This window comes from Tetrao urogallus, assembly GCF_951394365.1.
Source record: "Tetrao urogallus genome assembly, chromosome: 4".
NCBI classification, from domain to species: domain Eukaryota; kingdom Metazoa; phylum Chordata; class Aves; order Galliformes; family Phasianidae; genus Tetrao; species Tetrao urogallus.
The window spans coordinates 65639464-65667310 of NC_136817.1; the positions used below are offsets into that span (position 1 = coordinate 65639464).

Sequence of the window (27847 nt, forward strand, 5' to 3'; positions counted from 1 at the left end):
TCAGCTGCCGCCCCGCTCCGGCTGCTGGGAACAAAGGGGCGGCGGGGCTGGGTCGGGTCGACCGGCATTGCTTCCCTCCTCCCGCCGAAACAACAGTTCACGGCTCCGCGGGCGCGGCGGCGTTCCGAAGGGCGCCGAGGGCTCCGCGCGGAGGCGGGCGGGTGGGCGGCGAACCCCGCGTAGGGCCTGAGGGCCGCCCTTCTGCCGGCCGCCCCGAGGGAAGCCTCCCGATGAGCTAAAATGGTGCTGAGGCTCGAGGGGAGCTGGTCGCTGCTGGTCGGGAAGCGCTTCCTCAGCCTGGCCGGGGAGGACGACGGGCCCTGGGACACGGAGCGCGTGGCGGAATGGCCGTGGCAGGCGGGCAGGATCCGGGCGGTCTCGCACACCGACATCTCCAAACAGGACCTGAAGGTAACGGGGCGCCGCGAGGGGGTGGGGGCTGGAGGAGCCGGTGTTCGTGTAGCTCCGTACCTCGCACGTACATCTATGGGCTGCGTGTTCTCGTGAGCCCTTCGTGATGAGCTGCCCCGGCTGACTGCTCGAGACACGTGCGGCGCTGGCTGAAGGCCCCGCCGCGCTCCGCTGTTGCCGGAAGTTCCCCGACTGGCGCTGCTCGCCTCCGCGGCACGGTGACAACTTCTGCACCGCGCTTGCTTTGCTTGGCCTTTATTCTGTCTATCTCCCAGCCGTGATTTAAGACCTTGTCAGCTGTAAACGATTCGATTTCTCTCCAGGCTGGAGTTATCCAAACGCTTCCCCCCCCCCCCCCCTTTTTTTTTTTTTTTTTTTTTTTTTAAATTTGAATTTATGAAATCCACGCGTGGCCTTGGAGGCTCCTCATGCTCTTCTTGCTTCGTATTAATGGTTGCTGATGGCGTTTTTCTGTGCGCCATCAGTTATTGTAGGCTTCGTGTAACTCATTAACTGTACGTTCAGGGTGGGAACCAGCAGACTTTGACAACTTGAAGCTCTCAAGAGGCTCTTTGTCAACTGTAGCCAGGAAAACTATCCAACCGTGTCTGAATCATTGCTGTAGGATACAAACTGTTTGCTAGGGACAAGACTCCCTTACAATAAGAGAATCTTGTGTTACTCTTGTTTCTGCAAGGGACTTAGGCAGGAAACACTTGCACTTTTCCAGGCAAGAGGGCAACCTTTGCCTTTCTAACTCTTGAATGCCCAAACTTAGGGATGTGTTTTGGAAGCCTGGCGTTGTTGGTTGCTGAGCTTCTGTCAGGTGTCTGCAGCGGGGCTTTCCCCATGGATGGCTGTCCCCGAATTGGGGTGAGGAGGAGGAATTGCTGCAGAAAGCTCTTAAGGACCTTCTCTGGGACTTGAAGGAGGGGCAGATGCTGCTGGGGTCGTTAATGCTTTTCTCTGTGCTGTGGAGTTGGTGGAGGTTTTGCTAGCAGTGATTAACTTTGTGTGTTCTTCTGTAAAAGTGTTAAAGAAGCTGTGAAGTAGCTGATGGAGCCACGAGGAACTTTTTGGTACCAAAAATAAGTGCTGCTGCCTTTCTTGTATTGCAGCCCTGTGGTAGAGGACTGTAGGGGAAGACCCGAAGTAGTGATGGATTGAATAAAAGTATCTAAAGGAGTAGAAGTAGATAATATTTCAAATCTTGCTTCTCATGTAGCGTTAGGAAGCATTAGCTATAGAAATGGAGGATGGCTAATTACTTCCTACAACAATTTCTCAGCTGTATTTTCCTGTTTGTGCAGTATTCATTCTGCACACAAAACAAGCCATTCTGGTTCTGGGAGTTGTGCTGTTTGCTTATCTTGTTCACCATTTCCGTGAACTTGAAAATAAGTAAATTTATTTCTGTGCCCATTAGTCTTACAACTCCTGGGTGTGATAATGCCATTTGGTGTGCATGCTTCTACTTGTTTAGCTTTCCTGTAAGGGAAGAAGCAAAAGGGGAAGTCTCCAGGAGTTAGGCAGTTACACTTTGAGTATCACAGAATGGCCTGGGTTGAAAAGGAGCACAATGCTCATCCAGTTCCAACCCCCTGCTATGTGCAGGGTCACCAACCAGCAGACCAGGCTGCCCAGAGCCACATCCAGCCTGGCCTTGAATGCCTCCAGGGATGGGGCATCCACAGCCTGCTTAGGCAACCTGTTCCAGTGCCTCACCACCCTCTGTGTGAAAAACTTCCTCCTAATATCTGACCTAAACCTCCCCTGCCTCAGTTTAAAACCATTCCCCCTTGTCCTATCACCATCCACCCCTGTGGATAGGATAGCCATTCCCCCTCCTGTTTATATGCTCCCTTCAAGTAAACTACTTAAATGATGTATTTAAGATAGTGATGCTTGATGGAAGCAGGGACGCTTACTTCTGAAGGTACAGTTCTCTAAGTTCCTTTAGTCAGGTGGGGGTTTATCTGTGTGGTTTCTCAATCTTTTGGTCATCTCAACTTGTTCTTATGAAAGAACAGTGATGCCACTGTTGAAATTGATCAGACTCTCCATGTTTTTGCCATGTAGTGACAGCTGCTTTCCTCTTGAGCAGTTCATATTTATGCTTCAGAGATTTGTAGAGGTAAACACCAATTAAAAGCAGGCAGGAAATGACCTTCTTCACACTACTTACTATTTGGTGTCCTTCAGTGGCATGCTGTTACTTGCACTCTCAAAACTTGTGCTGAAGTTATTCTTTGGGATTTGCTCGTAAAACATTTCTGGAAAAACAGGTTGTCTTTGTGTGTAGTTTGTGGAAAAGGCTGTAGAATGCAGTCCTTGTTTGTTTGCTTTTTTTCCCCCCTGACTTAAACACGGGTGACAAAGCTAGCACAGTTACCTGAACTTGACCAGCAGAGGCCTGTTTGAGATGGGAAGGTTGTAGAGTTAATAGGAATATTAATGCTTTATGTGACACTGATGATGACAAACCAGTTAACTACACTTACAAAATATTAAGTGAGTCTAGGATGACAGTGATGATAGAGTATGACAGGAAGGCAACACTGATGCTTTCATTTAAATGATTTTTTTAGAAGAAATTGTTTATCATTTCTACCTTGCGTGTGCTCGAATATTAAGGAGGTTAGTCACTCTTCTGCTTTATTCCCTTTCTGTAGATTTGTGTAGAATTTGATGATGAGTCATGGGAAAAAAGAAGATGGATAGAAGTCTACAGTCCCAAAATGAAGGTATTCCTTGTGGAGCAAAAGCTGGTATTGGCAGAAAGAAGATCTCATGGCGGTTCTATATCACCTGTCCAGTGGCCTGCAATGGCAAGTACACAGCTGGCCTTACTTTGGTTCTGCTCTTCCATCTTCTGAGGATAGTTGTGCCTGTTACAAGTGTGAATTTCTCAAGTGCAGTATGATTTGTGTTGTAAAGCCTTACGTGTAACGTGCAGGGTGACTGAAGCTCTTAGTACACAGCTAGGCAGAGCTCATAAGCATTTCTAAGTTGGTTTGTTTTGTCTAGGGATACAGGGATGAATTTTTATGGTTTTACTTCCCTCCCAAACTTCTGTTTTGTAGAGTGTGAATCCCTTCTCCCTCTAGCTATGCATTTCATGAAACTGTGGTTAAGAATAGAGAGAAAAAGGCAAAGAACAGATTTGTAAGGATAGCCTGAGTTTTTATCTTAAATCATTGCTTGACTTTGCTTGAAGTACTGCTAATTCTTGAATGATTTCTGATCTGAGACAAAAGTAATGTGAATAACTCTTATATAATGGCTGACTGCCACAGATCACTTGTGAGATCAGGGTTTTTGTACTCATAAAAACGAAAGCTGCACTGTCCAAGCCAGAAATCTAAGCTTCCTGCAGCTGCCGTGCATGGCTGGTTATGCAGATCAGCCAGTAGAGGTGAAAAGAGTTTTTCTTGGTTAATGTATTCCACCAGTATAGTTTTACTTGACTGCTTTGGACATTGCTACTCTTGGAAGTAGCTGTGAACTAAACGAGGATGGAGACCTGCCCGACTTCTATTATGCTGAAGTTATAGTCCATATTTCATGCTCTTAACTTTGCCTGGTATGAGGGATGTAGCATAATTTCTATTGCTGCTTTAGCTGAGGTTTGTCTTAAGCAGAGCTAATCCAAGCAGACATCAGTTGGAAGTACAGAGTGGGAGAGGAAGTGGAGTAATGACTCCTTGGCATTCTTTTCTTTGCCTCACAGTATTAGTATTTCTACTAATAGATTTGCTGATAGGACATTGTGATGACCTGCTTATTTCTGTGCATCTAAGCTGTGCTGTCTGGGTACTCACCCATCTTTGTTTTATGCATGAGGTTTCCTTCACTGATGTGTTTAAAGGGTCAATTCATGCCGTGTGCATGTTAGAAGCTCACTGGAGGAGCCATGTAGAATAAAGTAAAGCACAACATTGGAACTTGCCTTGGCAAAGGCTTTTTTTCCTCCCTTTCTCATTAAACAGGGAAGGAACGAAAGAATCACAAGAGCAAATCACAAAAAGGGAAGTTATTTCGATAAATCTTGATTGCAGCAGTTGAATCAAGTATGTGATAAAGTGTCTTACTGAGAGTTGGAATAGCTCTGTACAACTCCTGTACTGCCCAGTTGCTCCTGGAACAACTCCTTGCCAACAACTGGAGCAACTTCTTTCTTTTTTCCCCTCTGAAATGGTGTGTAAATGTACTTTCTGCACAGGGAGGAGTTGCTCTTGCTGCCTCTGGTGTTGTACCCACTCAGAGCTGTTAACTGAAGGCTAGACAGAGCTTAACCTTGCACAGGTTCATCGGGAAGAGTTCAGAAGTTTTCCAAAGGAGGTTGCTGTTTCATGGCTGCTTTTGAAGCTTGTGGTGTACCTGAAAACGTTGTTGTACTGAGCAGTGTGGTACCTGTGAGGCTATCTAAGTTGTCACATATGCCTACGTTAAGATTTGAGTACACTGTCAATGTTGTGTGAGCTTTGAGGACTGAAATGTGAGCCCTGCAGCAAGCTGCGTTGGTCTGCTGGTTATTCCCCCTCTCTGCCATGCAGAGATGTGAGACCTAAACAGGGAAATGGACTCAAAACTGAATTTATTTGAATTAAAATGCATGAGAAATGAGACCTTACTCTGCTGCTTAGAAAATGTTTCTCACTTTTGTAGACTTACAAATCCTTAGTGGACAAAGCCGGTTTGGGACCAATGGTTTCCATACGCTATCTTGGTGAAGAGAAATGTGTTTTTCTTTCTAAAGACCTTCTGACACCCATTCAGGTAACTTTGTATGGCATTATAAAAATAGAGTCTAAATCTCTTTGTCTTGGTGTTTAAGATATCTGAAGTTAATGTATCCTAAACGCAGACTTTAGACAGGTGAGAACTTGGAGAAGATATCTATTGCCATAACTCTTAGATATCAGTTCTGAATGTGATGTGCATGTCCAGGACACAGGCATTTAAGGCAGCTGTGAGGCAGTGTGCTGGGGCAGTCATTCAGCTCAGGTGACAGCACTTGCATCGTGTTGATGATAGGGGTTAGCATGGAATATTTCCTTTTGTCTTCTGAACGTGGCTGCTGTAGCTTGGACAAGAATTGCAGACATGTCTGGAATAAATCGTACTGCTTAATGGAAACACATGACTTGTAATCCTAAACAACTGTGGAGGCAGGCAGGATGTAAATGGGATGGTTGAATTAAAATACCTTTATTGAGCACCCAGAGAACTTGTTAGTGGAAATTAGACAGAGACATGTTGAAACAATTGCCCCACGTGACTGGCTGGTAAGGCATTCTGAGGAATAATATCTGCTGCTGATAAAGGATTTAACCTGCTGTAGAAAGCTGCTCTTATGACCTGTAAACAGCGTGAATGAAATGAGTGATAGGAGTCCCACATTGAGACTGCTGATAGTGCCACTGTTAATGTTCAACTACTTGGACCTGTTGGCAGTCAGCAAGTAGAAGGTATTCTGAGAAACTAGCACAGGAATCACTTACATTTAAGTTACAGATGTGTTACGTGGGAGCCTCATCTCAGTACTGCAATGGAGAAAGCTGCTTTTCTGGCTTCTTAAATAACAGCTCTTTGGCTGCTGGCTTCTGAGGCTTCTGCTGCTTACAAACACCACAGCACTGCTTCAGACAGAACAGTGTAATCCTTTTGTATTGGTGCTCTGAGCCATTGTTAATAACTTGCTCTCCGCTTCTCTTTAGGAGTCAATTCTAACTAGGAGAATCATGTTGTCAAAGAGTTCAGATTAAAAAATAAAAATAAAAAAACCTAACATAAAACATAGGAATTCATAATTATGGACAATTTAGGCACAGCTGCCTCTGCTTTCATTCTTATGAAATTTTCTAATGATGTCTCATGAAGCACTGGGTCCTGGTGTTATCATAACACAAATTGAAACAAAACTTGAAATAGTTGCCCTTATGTCTGTTTAGAAAATATGTATTTGCTGCTTCTAAGAACTTAATCCTAAACTTTAAAAAATGGTTTAATTAAACTTAGTGCTTATTAGCAAGGTAATAAAACAAACCAGGTGATGTGTGCTTCTGTGAACTGAGCTGGGAACTGAAGGAACACACAGTAATGAGAAACTTGTTGGGTCTAGATGAACGGGTGGTGCCTTGTATCTAAATACAACTTCTTGTTAATCAGAGGCATTGTTCTCAATACTAACTTACACATTTTGCTTCTAAATAGGATGTGGAGAGTTCCAGGCTTCCTCTGAAGGACGATCAAACTGTCAATGAAGAAATTCAAGCTTTAGTTAAGAAACACCTGGATGAAACACGCTTGGTGCAAGGTATGAGTGTGCTCTGTAGCAGGGAGATTTGTCAGTAAGTAATGAAGGCAAGAGGGAGATCTTTGTGCTGATGGTATAAACCATAGTTATCTGTTCTAGGGGTGAAAGCTTTAAAAAAGTGTTTTAAAAAAAAAAAAAAAAATTTGCACTTTATATTGGAGCAATGAATGTGAAACATGAAGCATTATGGAAATTTCACTACTGGGTATTTCCATTGTAGGAATGAGTACAGAATTTAGACGTGGACAGATGACCTCACTCTTGTGGAAAAGATATCAAACGTGCAGCAATTCCTTCTGAAATGAATTACTGCGTGTTGCTCGTTGTTTTCAAGGAGCTTGATTTCTTTTTTTTTTTTTTTTTTTTTTCCAAAACTTCAAAAGCTTTACATAGAGAAAGACAGACTGCTCTTATACTCAGGTTTAAGCTGTTGGGTTTAGTTTTGTTGGCCTTGTTCTTACTGGTTCATGCAAGTGTCTTTTTAGTCATCAACTGGAAGGCATTTCTTGCATGCATGTTTTTGGCAAGGAAGGTATTAAGTCTAGAGTCCTCATTGTCAGTGCTTTAAAGAGGAGAAAATTTCTCATCTGATAAACAAATTCTAATTTCCTTATCTACTGACTTGTCTCACTATTTGAAATTTGGAGGTCTTGGCTCCAGCTGCATGTCTGAAGCTCCACAAAGCTTAATTGTCCAATCCAAAGGCAGCACATACTTGGAAAGTAGTTTTATCATGGCTTTTTTTCCCCCCCTCAGTGATGTGGAAGGTGTCTCTAAGTTCTCAGTTTGTTTTCCTTAAATCTAGCATACAGTACTGTTGGTTAGTTCATGTTGGAACCTGGATAACGTGGTGGTCTTCATGCGCCTTCGTTCTGAGGCATGTTGGATGTTTTCATTTGTTTACTGTTTTTTTCCTCTGATTTCTAAGGTGGAAAAAATATCATTGGTTCAAAGATTAGAATTTATAGCCTGGATCCATCTACCCAGTGGTTCACAGCAGTTGTGGTGAATGGTAATCCTGCTACAAGAACTCTAGAAGTCAACTGTCAGGAGGTAAGAACCAGCTGATGTGGTTACAAACAGAGATGGGTCAAGGGTGCAGTCTTTAGTTTATACAGCCATCAGGAGCATTTTAATTTCTGTCCTTAATACATTAAGCCAAAATGATGTGGAAGTCACTATAGTGCAGGGGCTTTTATTACTCCAAAGTGTTTCTGTGCTACTTCATGCTGCTGGCACAACTTTCAAATAAGTGGCTATCTACACAAAAGGAGACCTGGAAGTTGTATATGAAGAGCAAGACAGACGTGATCCTTTTTCCTTTGCTGTGAGCTTGCTCTGAAGCACCAGTTTACATGCGTGCTTTCAAGCTGAAGCACTATCACTGTATGTTGTTAAATTTAGCTTGACATTCATGGAATCCAAAAATGAAGTATTTAAGCTTCATCTGTACCACAGCATCTGAAATAAACACTTTCAAACAATAACTTCCATCTCTAACTGGCTCTGTGTTTTTTTTATTCCTTTTCAAGATTCCAGCTTTAAAGACTCTTGATCCAGAGTTAATTCACGTGGAAATAATATATGACAATAATGGAAAATGTGGTAAGAGCAGTTATTGTTTGTACTGCAGAGGCAAGTAGCATGCTTGTGCTAAAATAGATCATGTTAATGTCATGCTAATGTTGATCACCTTCTATTCCAGATAAATCCAAAAGAATTGGGGGCATGAAAAGGAAATCAGAAAATAGTGGAAGTGTTGATGCCAAACACACCAAGTCTTCTCCTGAGGTAATGTCTTACTGCATTGTGTACCGCTGTGTTACATAACGCAGTCACGTAACTTCTCAGAACAGTCTTAAATAAGGATTAAGTGGAAAAGTTAAATAATAAACGTGATCCCTTGGAGGATGTGTTGAGTTTATTGAAACTTGTCCAGGCACGGGTCAAATATCTTGCCTTGTGGTAATCAGAGAAGTTGTTACTAAGCCTTGAAGTTCAGGTTTTCTTTTTTCTTAAACTGTGTTTTGCTCCTTCCTTGTGCTTAAATGTTAGCCTGCCTAGTCATGTATTCTGTGGTGTGATTAAACACAGGGTGGTTCTCAAGTGCATAACTTTTGTTTTTCATGTTCAGTCTTTTAACTGCTTTATTCTTAAATCCAAAACCTGTGCCTACACTTGCATGCTCTGAGGATTCAAGGTACACAGCAGCACTCTGGAAGAATGTTGCTTTGGTACCAGGAGGGAATGTGGCCACTCTTCTAGTACTTGCATGTCTGCATTTATTTCTCTTGTGAGTGATCTGGGAGTTCTTAAACAAAACAAAACAAAAACAACCAAGAAACCAAAACCCTCTCAATGGGCCAAAAGAAGATCTGGGTAACTTAAGTATAGAAATGTAAACGAAAAAAATAATGGCTTGGCCACAGAACTTCTAACTTAACCTGTAATTTTGTCTGAGTGCTGAGACCAAAATTGTATTTTAGACATGGCTATGGAAGAGCTTATGAAACCTCTCGAGGTGATGGTAGGGGTGGCTTTTTTTTTTTTTTTTGGTTGCTTGTAAATTTTGATTCTTAGCTTCTGTGTGCTCAGCCCTGTGCTGAGACAACTATCTGGGTTTGGTTGATGTCTGGATATCATTAATAGAAATCTGTAACAGCTTCACAAGGAAGCAGCAGGAGGTAACAATGTGAGACAAGATTGCTCTATGAAAAGTGATCCAAGCGTGCAGCAGAAGTAGCTCACATGCTGCAATTGTGCTCCTCTGCATAGCTCGTGCTTGAGTACCTTTAGTGTCTCTCAGGCACCCAGTTTGCCATTCTTTGGCTTATTCAGCCATTGAGCAGTTTGCTCAGTGCATACGAGGCCAGTTCTTATTTCATATTCCAAATGTACTGCAGAAAAGTTACCGTGATCTGAGTTCATGGCTTGTTTTTTTTGTAAAGCAATGCAGTTATTTATTTAGTTGTAGTTTTCTAGTCTGCCTTCCAAGAACTGTTCCTTTATGACCTTTGTACTCTTTGGGAAATGTCTTGGCAACTGTTTTCTCAAAATGGTGACAAGTGAGTGTACTCTATCTAATAAGGAAGAAAAGCTGATTCTTGGTCTTCAGTGGAAAGGCTGTGATTGTGGGGTTGGTGAGCTGAAGCTATAGCTTTTTTATATTAAAAAAACCAAACAACTTAGTATGTGATTTCTAATGTGGAGTTAATAAATTCCAGAGGTTTTCTGTGAACTTGTTTATGTGTCTGACAGCTGTGTTATACCAGAGCAGAAAGGAATTACTTTAGAGTTGATGGTAATGAGTCTGTAGTGTAATTTACAGCAGTAAGTTGAGTATGTGGGAGTGGAATATGGATGTCAGAACTGGGGAGGGAGCCCCATGGAAAACAACTGCTTTGAAAGACTTGCTAATTTTGGTATTCCTGACGTATTTCTGAAAGAATTGTAGGCTTACAAAGCTGCTCACTTAATCTGCAGGGGAATTTGTCACTTAACACTTTGTGGAATCCTGGTACAAAGATTTATTTTTTTTATTTTATTTTACACTGCAGGGAAGTTCACTTATGGGTTTTTGGTAGTACTGTCAGACTGACTTCACAGTTTTCATTTTGGTCATTGAAGTCCATAAAGACCTCACTGTTGCCTTCCAGTAGTTGAGGGGAGCGTATGAACAGGAGGGGGAATGGCTGTTTATGAGGGTGGATAGTGATAGGACAAGGGGGAATGGTTTTAAACTGAGACAGGGGAGGTTTAGGTCAGATATTAGGAGGAAGTTTTTCACACAGAGGCTGGTGAGGCACTGGAACAGGTTGCCTAAGGAGGCTGTGGATGCCCCATCCCTGGAGGCATCCAAGGCCAGGCTGGATGTGGCTCTGGGCAGCCTGGTCTGCTGGTTGGTGACCCTGCACATAGCAGGGGGTTGGAACTGGATGAGCATTGTGCTCCTTTTCAACCCAGGCCATTCTATGATTTTCTAATTTTTCTCTGAGGTTTGCAGGTGAGCTCTGAAAGCCATTTCTGAATTCTGGTTACTGCTACCAACTTTGAAAGATCATTGCAGTGCTGGTTCTGAAGAAGAGCAGAGCTTTCTATTTCCTTGCCTTAATGTTACACCTACATCTTACCCTTAAAGACTGTGGTGGTAGTTGCAGGGATCAGGGTGGGGGAGTGAATTAGCAGCAACAGTGTTTCACTGAACCTCTGAGATTTAAAAGGACGCTCGGTTATTTCCACCTAATGGACTGGGTGAGAAATGGCCTTCAAGCTTTTAAGCATTCTGAGAAGAGCATTAATGTACCTCTCTTTTTAAGCTTAACCTTGTAACATGATATTTATTTTGGTGGTGATGTTCTAAGTGTTCATGACTGTTAAAATCTCTCCTGCAGGTTTCTCAAAGTCAGGGACATGTGCACTCGGTACCAACAGTGTTTGGTGAGGCGTTGCTGGGTTGTACTCCTGCTAATAAAGACCAAAGGCATCAAGGCTTGCCCCTGCCAGCTAACTGTCCTCCCAATCTTGGTGCAGAAACTCCTCAGGGGTAAGAAATCAGTTCATTCCATGGACTTCCATTCTTTCATAAGTAACTTAAGTTTGTAGCAGGATAAACATAGTTTGATTTTTAAGGCAGTGCATTAACTCTAGGTCTTTTGGAACACTGGAACAGCTTCAGCAGGTGTCCTGTAGGCTGGCTGCTTGCAGGTTAAGTATGGGTCCTCCATTATATTTTTTTGTTCAATACCAGTTAATGTTGGCCTTAAACTTGTTTGTTACTGGTAGTAACCTGGAAGATGTCCCACTGGATTTAAAATCTTCCAATACTGAGTTTACTACTCCAAACTCTGCGCAGGTTTGAGCTGATCTGCCTTTCCATTATAAAACAAGCTCTAGGAATCATGTTGTCAATGCGTGTTTCAACCAGGTGAATGTCTCAAATATAAAATGCTTTATTTCATTTTCCAACCAGAGCTAATGTGAGAACTGTGTTGCAGTGTAACATTTTTTTCTGAGCATGAACTCATCTAGCAAGGTCAGAATATTGTACCCCTGCCTCCAGTTCCATCACAATGATTAACATGTATGGTAGAAGTGGTGTGGTAGGAAGAGTAAGTGTTGTGCATTAGCTCTGCAAGAAGTGATATTGGTTTGCAGAAAACATGACTTTGCATCTGATCTCTTTGTGTGGGAACACTTTTACTGTCTCAATACAGATGTAGTGCCCCCCCAGCCACTGTCCCTGCTGAAGTTTCTTGAGCATGACGTGCAAGTGGGAGGCACTTGGTTATACAGCTGTTACATGTTAAAAATGAGAAATTAACTTTAGCTGTGGAAGAAGTAGTGGAGTAGCTACTGTAGCTAAACTGGAATGGGATCTACAGGTAGATAAAGCTTGAGCATTTGATTGCAGCACTTACAATAATAAAAAGAAAAAATCGAATGTGAACATTGAACTTTGCACAAAGTTTTGCACCTTTGACTATCAGAGGTACATGATTAAATTTCTGTCAAGATTAATGTTGAGAAACAGATGCCTTGGTTTGTCTGACACCCTTGTCAAAGTATTCCATCTTGTCTCTCAGCACGTGCAGACGGAGCGTACCAGAAGTCCATCCCTCTTGTCTTAATGCTGGAACAAAACCACTGAAGGAAAATCTGACGCTCTTTCCTAAAGTGACGTATATAACTAAGGAACAAACACAAAATATTAATGATCAAAATGGTAAATATACCTCTCTGATATCTTCACGATCTTCATCTTTGAGTGATTCAACTAACGGAAAAGAAACCGGTCTGAAAAATATGAGCGAACCTCCTCTGAAGCCCACGACAAACTTTTCTAAAGAGTGCATTCCTGCAAAACCACTGCAACATCTTAACTCCTCCCTAGCAATACCGAGGGTCAATAGCTCTGTGGAACTGCAGAGGACTTTAGATTGCAGGCCCTCAACATCAGATGCTCACCTTCTCCCTTTTGCTGAGGCTGGAGTTAAATCACACAGTGGTTGTAACAGCCAAAAAGGAAACAAGGTGGATGAACACGTAGACATGGAATTTTTTGTTAGGAGAAATTCAAATGAGGCTTTTTATGAGAGGAATGAAAATGAAAGCTTTTGGAGTGGGAGTACCAAGATCCAGGATAATGGTAGGTATTTTTTAAACTTCCTGTCATTTGAAGATATCCCTGTTTCTGAGTAATTCAGTGCAAGTATCTTCTTTGTAACATTGGCAAAAATAGCAATTTTAATTTTGTTGGAGGGTGTTTTGGAATGTAAGTCATTTATGGGTAAAATTGAGAAAAATGTTCTTGCTGGTTGGGGAGAACAAACAGAATTGTTACAAAGCTTGCAAGGATAGAATGGCAAAACAGATTACATGAGCAAGCATTACATGCCTTCTGTTTGGAAGGCAGATGCTGATGGCGTAAGGAGACTGCTTTACAAAACTGAGGACTGCTGCTAAAAATGTATTATTGGAGATGGGAGTTGTTCTCAATGCAGCTTTAATCAAGAAGGGCCTTCATTCAATAACTGTTCTCAAACAAAATTGAAGAGCTGCCTTGTTTCTGTGTTATCTGTGGCCCAGTTCCATTTGTTTTCTTCATGAGCAGAATGGGGAAGGCTGTGGTTATTTATGGAGCTGGGCTCCTGGTGGTGTGTCTGTGCTGTGCATCAGGTGGTGTAGCTGTTAGTTTTGGGTTTCAGGACTCTTCCCTATACACCCATCTCTTTGTTTTCAATCTCATGTTGACTACCATGTGCTGTTCTCTAACTGGCATAGATGAACAGCCAGGCAAGCAGTCACTGAGCCCTGCTAGGTTTCACATGCAATGTGGGAGGAAGGGAGATGCTTGCTATCTGTCATAGTAAAGTGCTGAAATCCATTGCACTTTGAGTGGGAGAAACAGGCTGAAAAAGAGCCTGGTTGTACTTCTGTCTTTGTACTTCTGTACTTTTGATTCATGCCCTGGTCAACTCCACAGACAGGTTCTCAAGCCCTGATAGTTGAAGTGCTTTCACTGAAAGCAGGCACACCTTCAAAAGTTTGCTGTGGAAAGGTGAATGCATCTCTTAAATTTGGGTCCCTGAACTATGCCTCCACTGGAACAACGCCTTGAGAAAGTTCCTGCTGACTGCAAATATTCTACAATTACTTCCTTTTAACATAATGGGGAACATATAAGAAGGTTGTTTCTCACTTGAAGACATTTGCTTGCATATTTATATAACAAATTGATTAGTACAGCTTGTGTAATGCTCACTGCTCTTCCCTACAGTAATAGTTCGCAAGTCCGTTTTAGCAGATGCCTCGAAAGTGAAGAAGCTGCAGCAGAGTGGAGAAGCATTTGTACAGGATGGCTCCTGCAATAATATTGCACCTCACTTGCACAAATGCAGGGAATGTCGCTTGGACAGCTACCGAAAGAACAAAGACCAGAAAGATTCCACTGTCTTTTGTCGATTCTTTCACTTTAGAAGGTAGGAACAATATTGAGCATATGCAGACCTCGGTGTTCTTTCAATGTGAACAACAAGATGCTTGTTGGGATTAGATGTCTGACCTCTTTTCTTACTTTTCTGGAAGGAGTGCTGCTGAGTTTTCACTGTTAGCTATAACATTTATCTTCTTTTTCCAGGCCAGATGTAAACCAGCTCTATGCTCAACACAGCCTTATGTAGATCTCTGGTTTAAAACTACTGGATGTCAGTGTGTAGCTATCAGGCCATAAGCCTAATATTCCCAACCAATGAAAAGTTCCCTGTGTTTTTCTAGCACTTAAAAATTTTATAACTGCTTCATTTGAGTAGAAAATATTTTGGCAGAACTTTGAGCTGTTTATTTGGCTGTTCTGGGCTGAAAGCCAGTTGGGATAACTTGAGTGTAGTTTGAACGCTTCAGCTTGATAGCACTGGGAGGTTAGACTCTGTCTCCCAGCATTTAGCAGTTGGAAGTGTGAAATGTTAGACGTATTCTGCAGTTACAGAGGAGCTACAACAAGTGACCATGGGCTTTCAGTCTAGAGAACTAAAACAGCAGCAATAGTTTGTTGTGTTGCTTCATCTTTTTATTCTGCCTTACACTTGAGTGTTGTGCCATTTCTGTCATCAGTGTGCACAGTGGATTTTAAGGAGGGCAGGCAGGGGGACTTTGAGGAAAGCACAGTGACTGCTGGGTGCTTTTGGCATGTTTCAACCCTGATGTGCAGCTTCCCTGTGTCCCTGTGAGCCTGATATCAAGCTGAACAGTCAAGGTCCCTGGATATTTTCTCTTTATTTCTTAAGACAAATAAAGAACCATTTCAGAAAGCTTTTGAAATGCTACTTGAAGCGTATCTGTAAGCCCAGGGTGGATGTTGTCAAACACTGTGGTGTGACAGCTTGTAACGCGTCCTTTCTTCTGTGCTGGAGTAGTGTAAACTTTTCCATGAACTACTTGGTCCAGATGTTGTGTCTTGGGGTAGGTATGACATCAGTTGAAACAAGCATCAGAATGCCTGAATCCTTTAGTTCACAAGTCAGTGCCAGTGGAACTATCCTTGTTTATTGAACTTGTGAAATCTTCAGAGTCTGCAAATGGCTGAGTTTTGTGATAATGGCTGCCAGCATCTTTTCTTGCCACTCCTGGTGATGTTGTGAGCAGGGTGCTGTCATCACATGTCAAAAGGTTCCTGAAAATGTGAACGTAACTCTAACTTTTCTCATTTAATAAGCCTCTAACAATGCAGGTCTCCTCCAGACTACCAGAATTGCTCCATAGCATGTGTCTTATTCAAGCTTTGCTGTAGGAGGTGCATTGGTTCTTTAAAATCTTGTTGGCAGCTACATTAATAGTTTTGTAAATGTTACTTAAGAACACAATGTATTCATATTCTCTTCAATGTATTTATATTCTCTTCTGTGAGTTGTTGCTTGTTCTAGATGAAGCTTTTATTGTCACTTCCTTTGCATTCGATCCTTAATAGATATGCAATTTTCAAATGGCGTTGACCTGATAATTTTTGCATGAATAAAAATATCCCTAAGAAATGTACCTTACTATCTCGACCCAAACCACCAGTTTCTTTAGTAATGCTTTTTAAACAGGCAGTATCTTAAGCATGCCTAGCATTTATGACAATTATGTTTAGCCATGTTCTCTGCAACCATTGTGTTAGCTATTGACACATGGTGTCCGTGTTTGCAGCGTAGGCATTGACTCGTGGGAGGAAATACAAACTAATGGAACATCTGAGGTGATGGCTCTTTCTTCCCTGCTCATTTCACAGGCTGCAGTTCAATAAGCATGGGATACTGCGTGAGGAGGGCTTCTTAACTCCCAATAAGTATGACCCTGAGGCTATTAGCCTGTGGCTGCCTTTATCCAAAAATGTTGTTGGCCTGGATCTGGACACAGCGAAGTATATCCTGGCCAACATTGGAGACCACTTTTGTCAGCTGGTGATATCTGAAAAGGAAGTTATGTCTACAATTGAACCACACAGTAAGATCAATTTGTATTACATCACCCCTACCTTAATAACTCCATGTGGAACTTTAGGCTTTTGACTTGTGTGAAAATCAGTTGCAAGCATTTGGAAATGTCATTGAAGTCTTCAGTGTTGCCCTCTATTCTCAGAGGAAGGTTAAGATCTAGCATAAACTAGTTCTAACAGCTCTTTCTTTATGGAAGGGAACATAATTCTTTCATATCTGTCAGAATAATTCTCAATTTATAGCTACATATCCTGTTGAAGGGGAAATGCATTTCTCTTATGAAATGAAGTGTCCTAAAAGAACAGAAAAGCTAAAGTAACAGGCAGCTGCCTGCCATCTATTTTTAATATGTGAGTGAAATGATGCTTTCCTCTTGATTTTGGTGGATTGCTTTGCTTTTACTTGTGCACCAGCCCCAACAACGCTACCTGTAAAGTGTAAAGAAAGAAATAATTCTTTCCCTCCACCCAAAAGCATCGGGTCAGTTTGCAATGGGCCTGTTTTAAGAAGCTGTGCACACAGCCCTGCTGGAGCTTGGCCAGAGAGGTATTACTGAGGGGGTAACCGACTGCAGAGCTCCGTCAGTGCCAACAGGGCAAACCTTGCATGGTAGAACACAGGCTTTTGGCTGCAGCTGAACATGAGCCACTAAATGGGAGGCATTGTGAACTTGCATAACCACTTCTCAACATGGAATGGATCTTAAAATAACGGCGGTTTTGTTTTGGCTTGTAACTACATGACAGAAGCCATACAGCTTAGAAAGGTGCCTCCCAGTGTCTTCTGCATTCTGGGTAGTATTGACATAAGGATCACGTTGGTTTACCAGTCACTGCAAGGTTGTGAACAGAAGGAGAAAAGCTTAATTGGACTGACTACCTTTAAAAGCAGAAAGGAGGACTTGTTAAATGTTTCAGAAATGCTTGCTGTGAGGTCCTGCCCTGAACTACTTGGAATCTGCAAACTCTGTATTTCACTTCAGCTAGAACACACTCAGGCCTGTGAAGCCAAAGTACAAAGAGCTAGAGAACGGTACAGGCTGGAATATCAAAACAACTTCAGAAGATTGTAATTTCATGAATTCCCCCTCAAAATTAAGAATGTGAGGTGTTTTTTAATAGCAGAGGAAGCATTTGTTAGCATACCTATAAAGTTCGTGTGTCAGTTCTGGAGTTGATTTCAAAGGAGCTGAATGTATTGAAATTCCCTCTTTGCTTGTTTATAACCGTGGCATAATTGTTGAAAAGTAAGGGAAGCTTACTTTGAAAGTTGTTGAAAGTAAGGGAACTCAGTGTCATGAAAATGGAAATGTTTGTAATGCCCTGAGTAGGGAGGCAATATTTTGGGGTGTAGATACTCTTTTCTTTGAACAGTTCAGCTCTTACCAACTTACCAACTTAGTTGGTGTAGGAGTTGAAGCTGTGGTAAGCTTCTCTTGGTGGAGTTCTGTTCAAATTACACCTTTTCCTAAGGGCTCTGGCTCTAATAAACTGAGCTCTGCCAAAATGTAGGTTTGTTTGCTCAGATAGCCCTCCTTGAGGAGAGGTGTTCGAATGTTTTTGCACTCTGTAGAGCATCTTGGTGAACTCCTTCTTTCTGGACCCCCAGGTGTGAGGCAGGAAGAGTGACTGTGAAGAAAGAGTTTGCTACTGTTTAGCTAAGTGTTGAGTCTGGCTTGCTAATAGCAACTTAGGGATTTCTTAGGACAGCTGTGGAATTTCCACTTGAGGGAATGTCAGCAGTATGCATGTTAACGTGGTCAGGTGCATATCAGGAATAATAGTGCTGCACAGAAAGTGAAATGATCTTGATAGTTTAGACTCTTCTGAATGTTCTTTTTAAACTGAGACAGGGGAGGTTTAGGTCAGATATTAGGAGGAAGTTTTTCACACAGGCTGGTGATGCACTGGAACAGGTTGCCTAAGCAGGCTGTGGATGCCCCATCCCTGGAGGCATCCAAGGCCAGGCTGGATGTGGCTCTGGGCAGCCTGGTCTGCTGGTTGGTGACCCTGCACATAGCAGGGGGTTGGAACTGGATGAGCATTGTGGTCCTTTTCAACCCAGGCCATTCTACGATTTGATTCTTCTTCTGAATCTATGACTGCAGAGACTTGGTTTGGGACTTCAGTTGAGAACAAGGCTGAGCCTTTCTTACATGAAGCGATTCAACATTTAATTTGTTAATTAAAACTAACACTTGGCCTGTTGTGTCAATTCCCACAGGACAAGTAGCCTGGAAGCGTGCAGTGCGTGGAGTTCGAGAGATGTGTGATGTGTGTGACACCACCATCTTCAACCTGCACTGGGTCTGCTCAAAGTGCGGCTTCGGCGTGTGTGTGGACTGCTACAGGATGAGGAAAAAAGGCATACATGAAGGTGAGAGTGCATGTTGCTGCTTCAGGCAAGGGGAGAGTGGGAAGGACCTGTGTTGTGATTTGACGGTACAGCTGGCAACTCAAACACCACGTAATGACTGTTTTACAGATGATGACTCGGATACTTTCTCCTGGTTTAAATGTGTGAAGGGGCAGGAGCATGAACCGGAGAATCTAATGCCTACACAGATAATTCCTGGAAGAGGTATTTTAAGGATTTGATTGGGAGACTGATGGACAGTTGCAGCCTTTTGCTGTCTTTTCTATGTTATTGATATTAAACTAAGTGGCTTTTTGTTTTTGGTGTTTTTTTAGTTTTAAGGTTAACCAAAGTTTAGTGGTATTGTCAACAGGTTTAAGTTCCTAAACTGGAACAGCCTGTGTGCCTGCTGCTTGTTTCATTATCTTGACCTTCACAAAGCAGTAGCAAAATGTAGTGTTTAAAGGCGAACTGTTACTTTGCTGTTGTTTAGCTGAGTAGTATGCACAGCTTCTTTAAAACTTGCTGAATGTTCTAATTAATTAAGCTTATTAATTATTCTTTTCCCTTCAGCACTCTATGATGTTGGTGATATTGTTCACTCCGTCAGAACAAAATGGGGAATAAAGGCAAACTGCCCCTGTGCAAATAAACAGTTCAAGGCCCTGTCAAAGCCAACTCTAAAGGAGGATTCAAAACAGGTATTGCTGCATTGCCTCTCACTGCTGTCTGTGTAGCTGAAATACCCACATGTTGGTCTCAATGTAGCCGTATTTGAAGCCAGTGGCAACTGACACAAGCACACCAGTCCTGACACTGCTGGATTTTTGTTTGGTATTCACTTTTGGGGGAAGTCTTACTTGGTTCTTTTGACAGCTGGTAACTTGATGAGTAACCTATTCTTGAAAAATGTTAGCGACTTTGGCTGTTTCTCTGTTTCCTCAGTCAAAACAGGATTAGACTTCAAGTCCTCTCAGTCTTAACAACAGAGATGGGGTAATGGCTGGGAGTGCAGGCTAGCCCTTGTGTCCTGGAGGTGTAGCATGTGCAGCACCTAAAAGAATGAGCAGGGTAGGAAAGTTCTGGAATGTGTAAAAGAGCTGAATACGGATAAAGTGGCAAGGTCTGGAGCAGTATGGAGGAGCACTGCCTACTCTGCAGGAAAGTTCTTCTGGTAGGAAGTTTGTTGCTTATTTTATTAACAAGCAAAGAAACATCATAAAGTTTGGGTTTTCTTGGTGATTTTATTTCAATAAGTAATTCTAATTGCTATGAGAAAATTAAGAAGGCTTTCATTTTGTGAATGGCAATATGTAATTAGATGTATGTATTTTGGAAAGTGAAAAATATTGCAAGTTAATGGCCTAGTTTTGCAGCATTACAAAAATCAGTGTCTTTTACATATGCTTATTTATAAACTTATTTTGAGAATAAATACATTTTGAGTCCAAGAAGCAGGCTGAACTTGATTTTTGGCTGGTAATCCATGTAAGAGGTGTGGAATATTGTGGATATTAAGAGCAAGGAAGGTGGTTATGTAGTTCAAGTTAGCATACGACTGACCTAACTTGGGTCTTAGTTTCTCAGAATGTCCTCTATACCTCTTTCTCTGTAAAATGAGAATTTTGTTTTATGCTGTGACACAGTGGGAATAACTTATTTAATGAAGTTTGAGACTTGTGTTGTGTCGTGTTCGGGATTCTTACCAAGCATCAGTAGTCACCAAGATGTGAAATAAAGAATGAAGCAGTAATAAATGCATATAACGACTTCTTGTTTGGACAGTTTTGAGCAGGAAGGTGAAATATAGCCAGCCATGCAGAAATCCCAGGCCACAGAAGTCGTTTTGGTTAGCCTGGCAACGTAGCAGCTCCAAACGAGTAACTCAGCTGCCTAAGAGATTGCTGAGGGTTCTGTGCATGGCTGCTTCTGGCCACAGCTGCACTCACATGCAGTTCTATTTTAGAGCTGGTAGATTTTTGCTACTTGAGGATAGAGATTTAGGTGCTCTATCTACATGTTTTAAACAAGCAAACTGAACCTCCAGCTTAGCCCTGACAATTATGGTTTTAAACTGAGGCAGGGGAGGTTTAGGTCAGATATTAGGAGGAAGTTTTTCACACAGAGGGTGGTGAGGCACTGGAACAGGTTGCCCAAGGAAAGGAGGCTGTGGATGCCCCATCCCTGGAGGCATCCAAGGCCAGGCTGGATGTGGCTCTGGGCAGCCTGGTCTGCTGGTTGGTGACCCTGCACATAGCAGGGGGTTGGAACTGGGTGATCATTGTGGTACTTTTCAACCCAGGCCTTTCTATGATAATCTACTACTAGAACACCAAGAAGCAGCTACTAAAATTGTATTTGGTTTCCAAAGTGATCCCAGAAAATCATCTGGGAAACTCAGCTTTCTTTGCTTATTATGAAGAGGGATGGACTCCGTAAGCTCTTGAAGTTGAGAAGTCATGGTTTCTCCTGGATCTCTTTTCAGTACTAAGATGCAATGCTGACCTCTTGTGGAGATGAGGTTATTTAAAGGAGGGCAGCACTTCCTTTATTCTATTTTGAAAGAATGCTGCTCGTTTTTCCTTGATTGGTGTGTTTCTATTTAATCAGGATCTCACTTTGTGCTTTTCAGAATTTGGTACCTGGAGAGAGGACCAGCCTTCAGCAAAACAACTTAGTCCTGAGCCCACAGGTCCCTGCACACGATCCTCCTGTCAAACCAGCAGCTGGAAGTAAACAAACTGCTTCAGTAAACACTTCTCCCTCATTAAGTTGGCTGTCAAATATAACAAGTGGAAATGTGAATAAAGAAAACAAAGGTATGTATAGAACTGGTGAGAAGCAAACCCTTCTGTGGCTGTTTGTTAGAAAAACATGTCCAGGGCCCAGCAGTATCTTTGAGGATGACACAGTGCCTACTGGAATGGTGTTCAGAGAGTCTATTGCAGAGCATATGCATACTGCACATACGTATGCATGTTCATATGTGTATATTTATGCAAGTATCTCATATGCTTTGGATTTGATTTGAAGGATGTTTCTTGTGGTTCAGATTACTCCTTGCTGTGTTTCTTCAAATGTTTTTCTTCCTCATTGCAGAGAAACTTCTCGTACCCATTTCCAAGAATGAAAACAAACCTCTTCAGACACTCCCTACCTTAGCTAAGCCTGCTGCAGCCCTGCAGACATTCAACAGTGCAATACTAACACCTGTGAGCAACAACAACACAGGTTTCCTGCGGAATCTCCTGAATTCTTCTGGAGGAAAGGTATGTGACATCTCTGCACTGGCTTGTTGATACCAGGCTTAGACTGCTGTTCTGTGGCTGCAATCAATTACCACAGGCATTTGTCACAGTAGCCAATACTTTGTTCTTCTTTGGAGGGAGAAAGGGTTTAATTCAGTGTCTGTTGCAGTGCTTTTTAGAATAGTAATTCAGTAGTGCTTTCAGCCAGTCTTGCTTGAGTGAGGGGCTGGGAGGCAGGTGATGAAGCTGACAAATTTACTCAGCATAATGTCTGGCAGGTGCATTGATTAGCATCTCCTCTAGTCTCTAAAAGAACCATCAGGGAGCTTACAGAGGGATCTGAAACCTCCTTCTGTGGAGGGTGGGTGACTGACTTGTGCCTGGCTTGCACACCAATTCACTTGAGTTGCAAGAGCAGGTTACAGCCCAGGAACAGGTACAGCCCCAAAGAAATGGGGTAAAATACTATCCTTGGGGTCCCTTGGTGAAACTGCATTTCTGTCCTTTGATATAAAGGAAGTCTTCCTTCATGCAGCATTCAGTGCCTTTCTGCAGTGCTGCTGAAATCGGGGTGGAACTGCGTGCTGCCAGAACGCTGCAGATGTTATCAGAAATGACACTGACCTTTAATGGCAGTGAATTTCTAGGCAGCAGCTGTTCTGCAGACCTCTGTTTCTCTGCACGATTGTGTGCTGATGTGAAAATGTTGGAAGTGGCAGATATATAAATTCATCAATATTAAATACATCATCTTTGGATTGCGGAGGACACTGACAGAAAAACACACCAACTTTTTTGTTCTTTCTCTTTTTTTTTAATAAACCAGACAGACAATGGACTCAAGAGTACACCCAAAATCCTCGATGACATTTTTGCTTCCCTGGTGCAAAATAGAACTGTGACAGACATGCCTAAGAAGCCACAAGGACTGACTATAAAGCCTACAATAATGGGCTTTGACACGCCTCATTACTGGTTATGTGATAACCGCTTGCTGTGTCTTCAAGATCCCAACAATGAGAGTAATTGGAACGTCTTCAGAGAGTGCTGGAAGCAGGGACAGGTAGTGAACATCTCCTCTTGCCATTTTCTCATCGTGTGCTTTGATCTCTTACTTGAAAGGCAGGTGCAAACTTACTGCAACTCCGTAATATGTAATACCTGAACACTGAAATCCTTAGATAAGAAGATATATATTATTTAAAATCAGTTTCCAAACACAGTGCTGAACTTATAGCTCTCTATTAAAAAAAAATAAAATGCTGCTTTGGAGCTTGGAATAAGGAATGGACAAATGCATGGTGTGATTCCTGTATGGCAGAGCGTTCATCCTTTATAGTGGGATGTTTGCAGAGTGCCCACGTTTCAATGTTGGGTACGTTTCATGGGTGGTTAGAATTAGAAGTTTTTGATGATTCTTTGGGGTGTCTTTTTCCTTGCAGCCTGTAATGGTGTCAGGAGTGCATCACAAATTAAATGCAGACCTCTGGAGACCCGAGTCCTTCAGGAAAGAGTTTGGCCAGCAGGAAGTAGACCTGGTCAACTGCAGGACCAATGAAATCATCACTGGCGCTACTGTAGGAGATTTCTGGGATGGGTTTGAAGATATTTCAAGTAAGCAGTGTGAATTTCTTTACAGGGGGTAAAATATTAAGCAATGGTAATCTTACTCTAGCATGACATTGCCATCCTTGAGCAGCACAGAGCAGAATAAAAGATGTTCCAGGCTTTGTCTATGAGGACAGTGTCTGCCCTGTGTTCTCACCAGGTATGCTCAAGGGATGGTGGAGTTAGAGGAAATGTTGTCAGCTGTGTTGAGGACCATCTCTGAGCAGCACGTTTGGCTGCTTTTTTCTTTTGGGAAAGCATTCTGAACAAGTTGGGGATCTTAGCAAATGGGTTCACCTGTCAGCTTTAACCCACGCAGGTAAAACAAAAGGACCTGTGTGTGGTTGATACTCAGAAGGTAATTAGATCTTGCTGTTGAAACGTGTAGGTGTTCCTGAGGTTTGGGGAGGTGAGCATGAGGTTTGGCGTTTTTGCTTCTAGAAACAAACTTTTTCCAGAATTAATGCTTGCCTGGCAGCTGGAGGTCCTGCCTCATCTGTGTGATGTAAACTCTGGGGATTTGGTACTTGAGGCAGGAAGACTGGGAGCTGGAAGGCTTGTTCGTGCTTCTCATTTGTGTTACTTACGCTCGGTTTTACCATTAGCTGCCCTCAAATGCAGGATGGTTGTCTGAGTTAAGCTGTGGGAGGTGCTTAGGGAGGGGAGCCACCAAAGTTCACACTGTACTTAATCCAAAAAGCTCTGCACTGTCACAGCACGCTTCTCAGGGCAGTAATACCTGACCATGGTGTCAAGTGAACTGCGTGCCTTCGGTTCTGTGTGAACAGTTACAGAGTGAACGTGGCTATAAAATAAGATCGGGATTTCATGATGAGTTGCAGTGTGAGTGGTACAAGCTGTTATAAACTGACATGTTAACATCTGACAATAGGCCGCCTGAGAACAGAAGAAGGAGAGCCAATGGTGTTGAAGCTTAAAGATTGGCCTCCAGGAGAAGATTTCAGAGATATGATGCCTTCTCGGTATGAATTTGCCAAGAAACTGTTTGAGTGCTGTGCTTCCAAAGCAATAAAATGTAGAAATACGGTTACATTTTGACAGCTGCTTCATCAAAATCTGTTGATCACGGGGCCTAACACTGAACTGTGCTGTATTTCTTTAGGTTTGATGATTTGATGAAAAATATTCCACTGCCAGAGTACACTAGGAGAGGTGGAAAGCTCAACCTTGCCTCTCGACTTCCCAACTATTTTGTACGACCAGACCTGGGCCCTAAGATGTACAATGCCTACGGTAAGGAGTGTGTCAGACTATGGCTCTTTCTGCCCATGTATTTGAATCGCAGAATGGTTTGGCTTGGAAGAGACATCTGAGCTCATCTGGTTCCAACCCCCTGCCTCTGCCCCACCTCCCTCTAGATGAGGTTACTCACAGCCCCATCCAGCCTGGCTTCTGAATCGAAGCTTGCTCTGAAAACAACAAAATAGATTCTTCCTATGATAAGTTGTCACTCAAAAGACACTTCAAACTTTAAGCCTCATCATGGCCAGTAAAGAGATCCTGACCTAAAAATGCTGTAGCAGCTGCTGAAGGAGAAACTGTTGCTGAGAATTCTTTATTCAAAACTGCTGCAGAAACCCTCTGGTAACAGTAATGTGGTTTTTGTGTATCACACAGGCGGGGTGCAGGTGCAGGCTGATGTTTGTTAGCTTGTGAACTTAACAGTTGGCAAAATACAAAGGTGATGCTGCAAAGTCCTAGGAAAAAAAAGAAACTGCTGCCTGGAGGAATTTGCTGATGAATAAAAGCTGCCTGGGCTTTTCAGGTAGCTCTGCTTAGAGTAGCAGAAGATTTCTCTTTATCTCACTAATGTAGTGGGTGCTTTTTTTCAGGCTTAATAACACCAGAAGATAGAAAATATGGCACAACAAATCTCCACTTGGATGTGTCTGATGCAGCCAATGTTATGGTGTATGTGGGGATCCCCAAAGGTCAGGCTGATCAAGAAGAAGGTGAAGTTTTTTCTCTTGTTCTGGAGGAACTGTTTCCCTCCAAGAGAGCTGTGGTCCAGATGTGGTTGGTGGAAAGGTCTCTGTAGTGTAACTGCTTGTGTTTTCTCTTAACAGAAGTGCTGAAGACCATACAAGATGGAGATTCTGATGAGCTGACAATTAAGCGTTTCACTGAAAGTCGAGAAAAACCTGGAGCTCTGTGGCACATCTATGCTGCTAAGGATACAGAGAAGATCCGGGAGTTCCTCAAAAAGGTAGGCTGCTCCTTCTTAAAAACTGTTTTAATGTCCATGCAGACTTGTAAACACAAATCCTTGGGCTTTTTTTTTTTTTACCTTCTTCCTGTTCCAGTTTCAACACAAACACAGTTTAAACCCTTAAACATGTGCGTGAGGTGGTCTTTGGAAATGTTGGTCACGTCATTTATGAAGTCTCCCTTCTTTCATGTTCTTACACTGTGTTTTTCTTTCCATAGCTTTCAGGTTTAGATTGAGGGAGAAAGGAAGGTTTTTCATGTGGCTTCCATGGGAGGGAAAGGGTCTGAGGAAGGAAAGAGGTGATACTGCATCAAAAAGGGCTCCTTTCACTATTTACCACAGGTGGTCAAGAGTTCCTGGTAGTTCCAGAAATGGGACTTTTTTTCACTAAAAGTAAAAATGTCAATGTTTAAAAGAATAAATGGAATGGTCTGAACAGCTGTTGGCCTTGTCGGCCTGAGCACTGTCTTAGACAACAGCTTGGATGAGCTACAGCCAATTTGGTTAAGGTTTTGTTTTTTGTTAATACTGTATCTGATAAAACTTGCTAGTGAATTTTATAAGCAGCTGTGATTTGATTCTTAGTCTCTTGTAGCATACTTCCCTGCAGGCCTGAGACTTTCTGCAGCTTCTCTCAGGATAGAACCAAGGTGTTCATCTCCTTTTAAATGAACTCCTAAGATTCAGACATCTGGTCCCCACATCCTCCCGCCCCTCCGTTTTCCTGTATGAAGTCCTCATGCCTCCCTGACTAGTAACTTCTGGAGCTCTTGTTAGCAGGCTCTGTTTTGGTCAGCAAGCACAGCGCATAGTGCAGGCCTCAGGGCAGGCACATGCTGCATTTGGCACTCAGTCTTGTCCAGTTATGTGCTAGAGTAGTGTAAGAGAAATGCTCTCACATATGAGAAGTTCCTGTTGTGAGCATGGGTCACTTTGACCCCGTTGTTTCTTTCCTGTGTACACTGGAATGATTTTAATGTACCATATTCACCTTTGCAGCATGCTTGTGAAGCAAGTGGAAATGAAGTGATGTAGCCTTGACAAACAAGAACTGAGTAAAGAATCCAAATCTTGCACATAACTCTTGTATCTGACCACGTGGTGCAAGCTGCTCAGTGTGGAATGCGTGCACATCTTGGTCATCCTGCAGGACTGGTGTGTTGTAACAGGCCTCTTTCCCTACTTTTCAGGTTGCTGAAGAACAAGGTCAAGAAAATCCTGTAGATCACGATCCCATTCATGATCAAAGTTGGTACTTGGATCGATCTCTAAGAAAACGCCTTCACCAGGAGTATGGAGTTCAAGGCTGGGCTATTGTACAGTTTCTAGGAGATGTAGTTTTCATTCCAGCAGGAGCTCCGCACCAGGCAAGGACCAGTGGCACTGTTTGCAGCCCGACCACTTGGGCAGACTTTGCATACGTGGCTAATGCTTGTTTGTTCTCTCCAGGTTCATAATTTGTACAGTTGTATTAAAGTTGCAGAAGACTTTGTATCCCCAGAGCACGTCAAGCATTGCTTCTGGCTCACTCAGGAATTTAGGTATCTGTCACATACGCATACAAACCATGAAGATAAATTGCAGGTATGTTTCCGGTGCTCAAGGAGAGCCTCGTCCCTTTTCTCCCTTTAAAAAACAAACAGAAACCCTCACCAAATCCCTGCAGATTGAGCCATCCATACAACCTTTCCAGTTCAGATTGGGTTGCACTGGACCTTGGAAAAACTGTTTTTAATGTTACACGTGTTGAGTGCTTTAGAGGAGGCGTTCTGACAGTGCTCTGAAGCATTACCTCCTGTTTGTGCTGTTCTTCCTCTGGTTGAACCCACACTAATCTGAGGCTGCTGCATTTCAGCTAATCCCTGTTAGCACTGCGCCTCGCTTTCACAGCTCAGTGATGTAAGTGGGGCTCTGGCAGAGAAGCACCTCTGTGCTCGTGGGTGCAGAGAAGGTGGGAATCTGCAGCTGTGTGTCAGGGCCTTCTGATCTGCCCTACCCACGCTGTTTGGCTGTCAAACTGAACGCCTTCTTTTCCTTCCTAGGTGAAGAATGTCATATACCATGCTGTTAAAGATGCAGTTGGGATATTGAGAGCTAACGAATCCAGCCTTAGCAGATCTTAAAGTAGAAAGCCTTAACACACACTATGAAAACAGAAGCGCTGGCAGCTGTTTTAACTACTCAGTCAGGACCTCTGTGGACT

At 42.7% G+C, this 27847-nt stretch overlaps 1 protein-coding gene across 1 annotated transcript; it reads left to right on the plus strand.

The window, feature by feature from the left end:
* Positions 1-240: 240 nt before the first annotated feature.
* On the plus strand, positions 241-27767 carry KDM3A (lysine demethylase 3A; the record flags this gene model as incomplete). The annotated part of the gene is made up of 25 exons (XM_079534742.1): positions 241-411; positions 3084-3239; positions 5080-5190; positions 6628-6730; positions 7659-7783; positions 8263-8335; positions 8436-8521; positions 11122-11273; positions 12313-12875; positions 14007-14208; positions 15996-16210; positions 18427-18579; positions 18688-18783; positions 19132-19259; positions 21191-21377; positions 21658-21827; positions 22633-22869; positions 23249-23420; positions 24307-24397; positions 24538-24668; positions 25268-25387; positions 25502-25641; positions 26835-27011; positions 27094-27228; positions 27687-27767. 25 exons carry the CDS (start codon positions 241-243, stop codon positions 27765-27767), a joined length of 3975 nt encoding a protein of 1324 aa, XP_079390868.1.
* Positions 27768-27847: the final 80 nt, after the last annotated feature.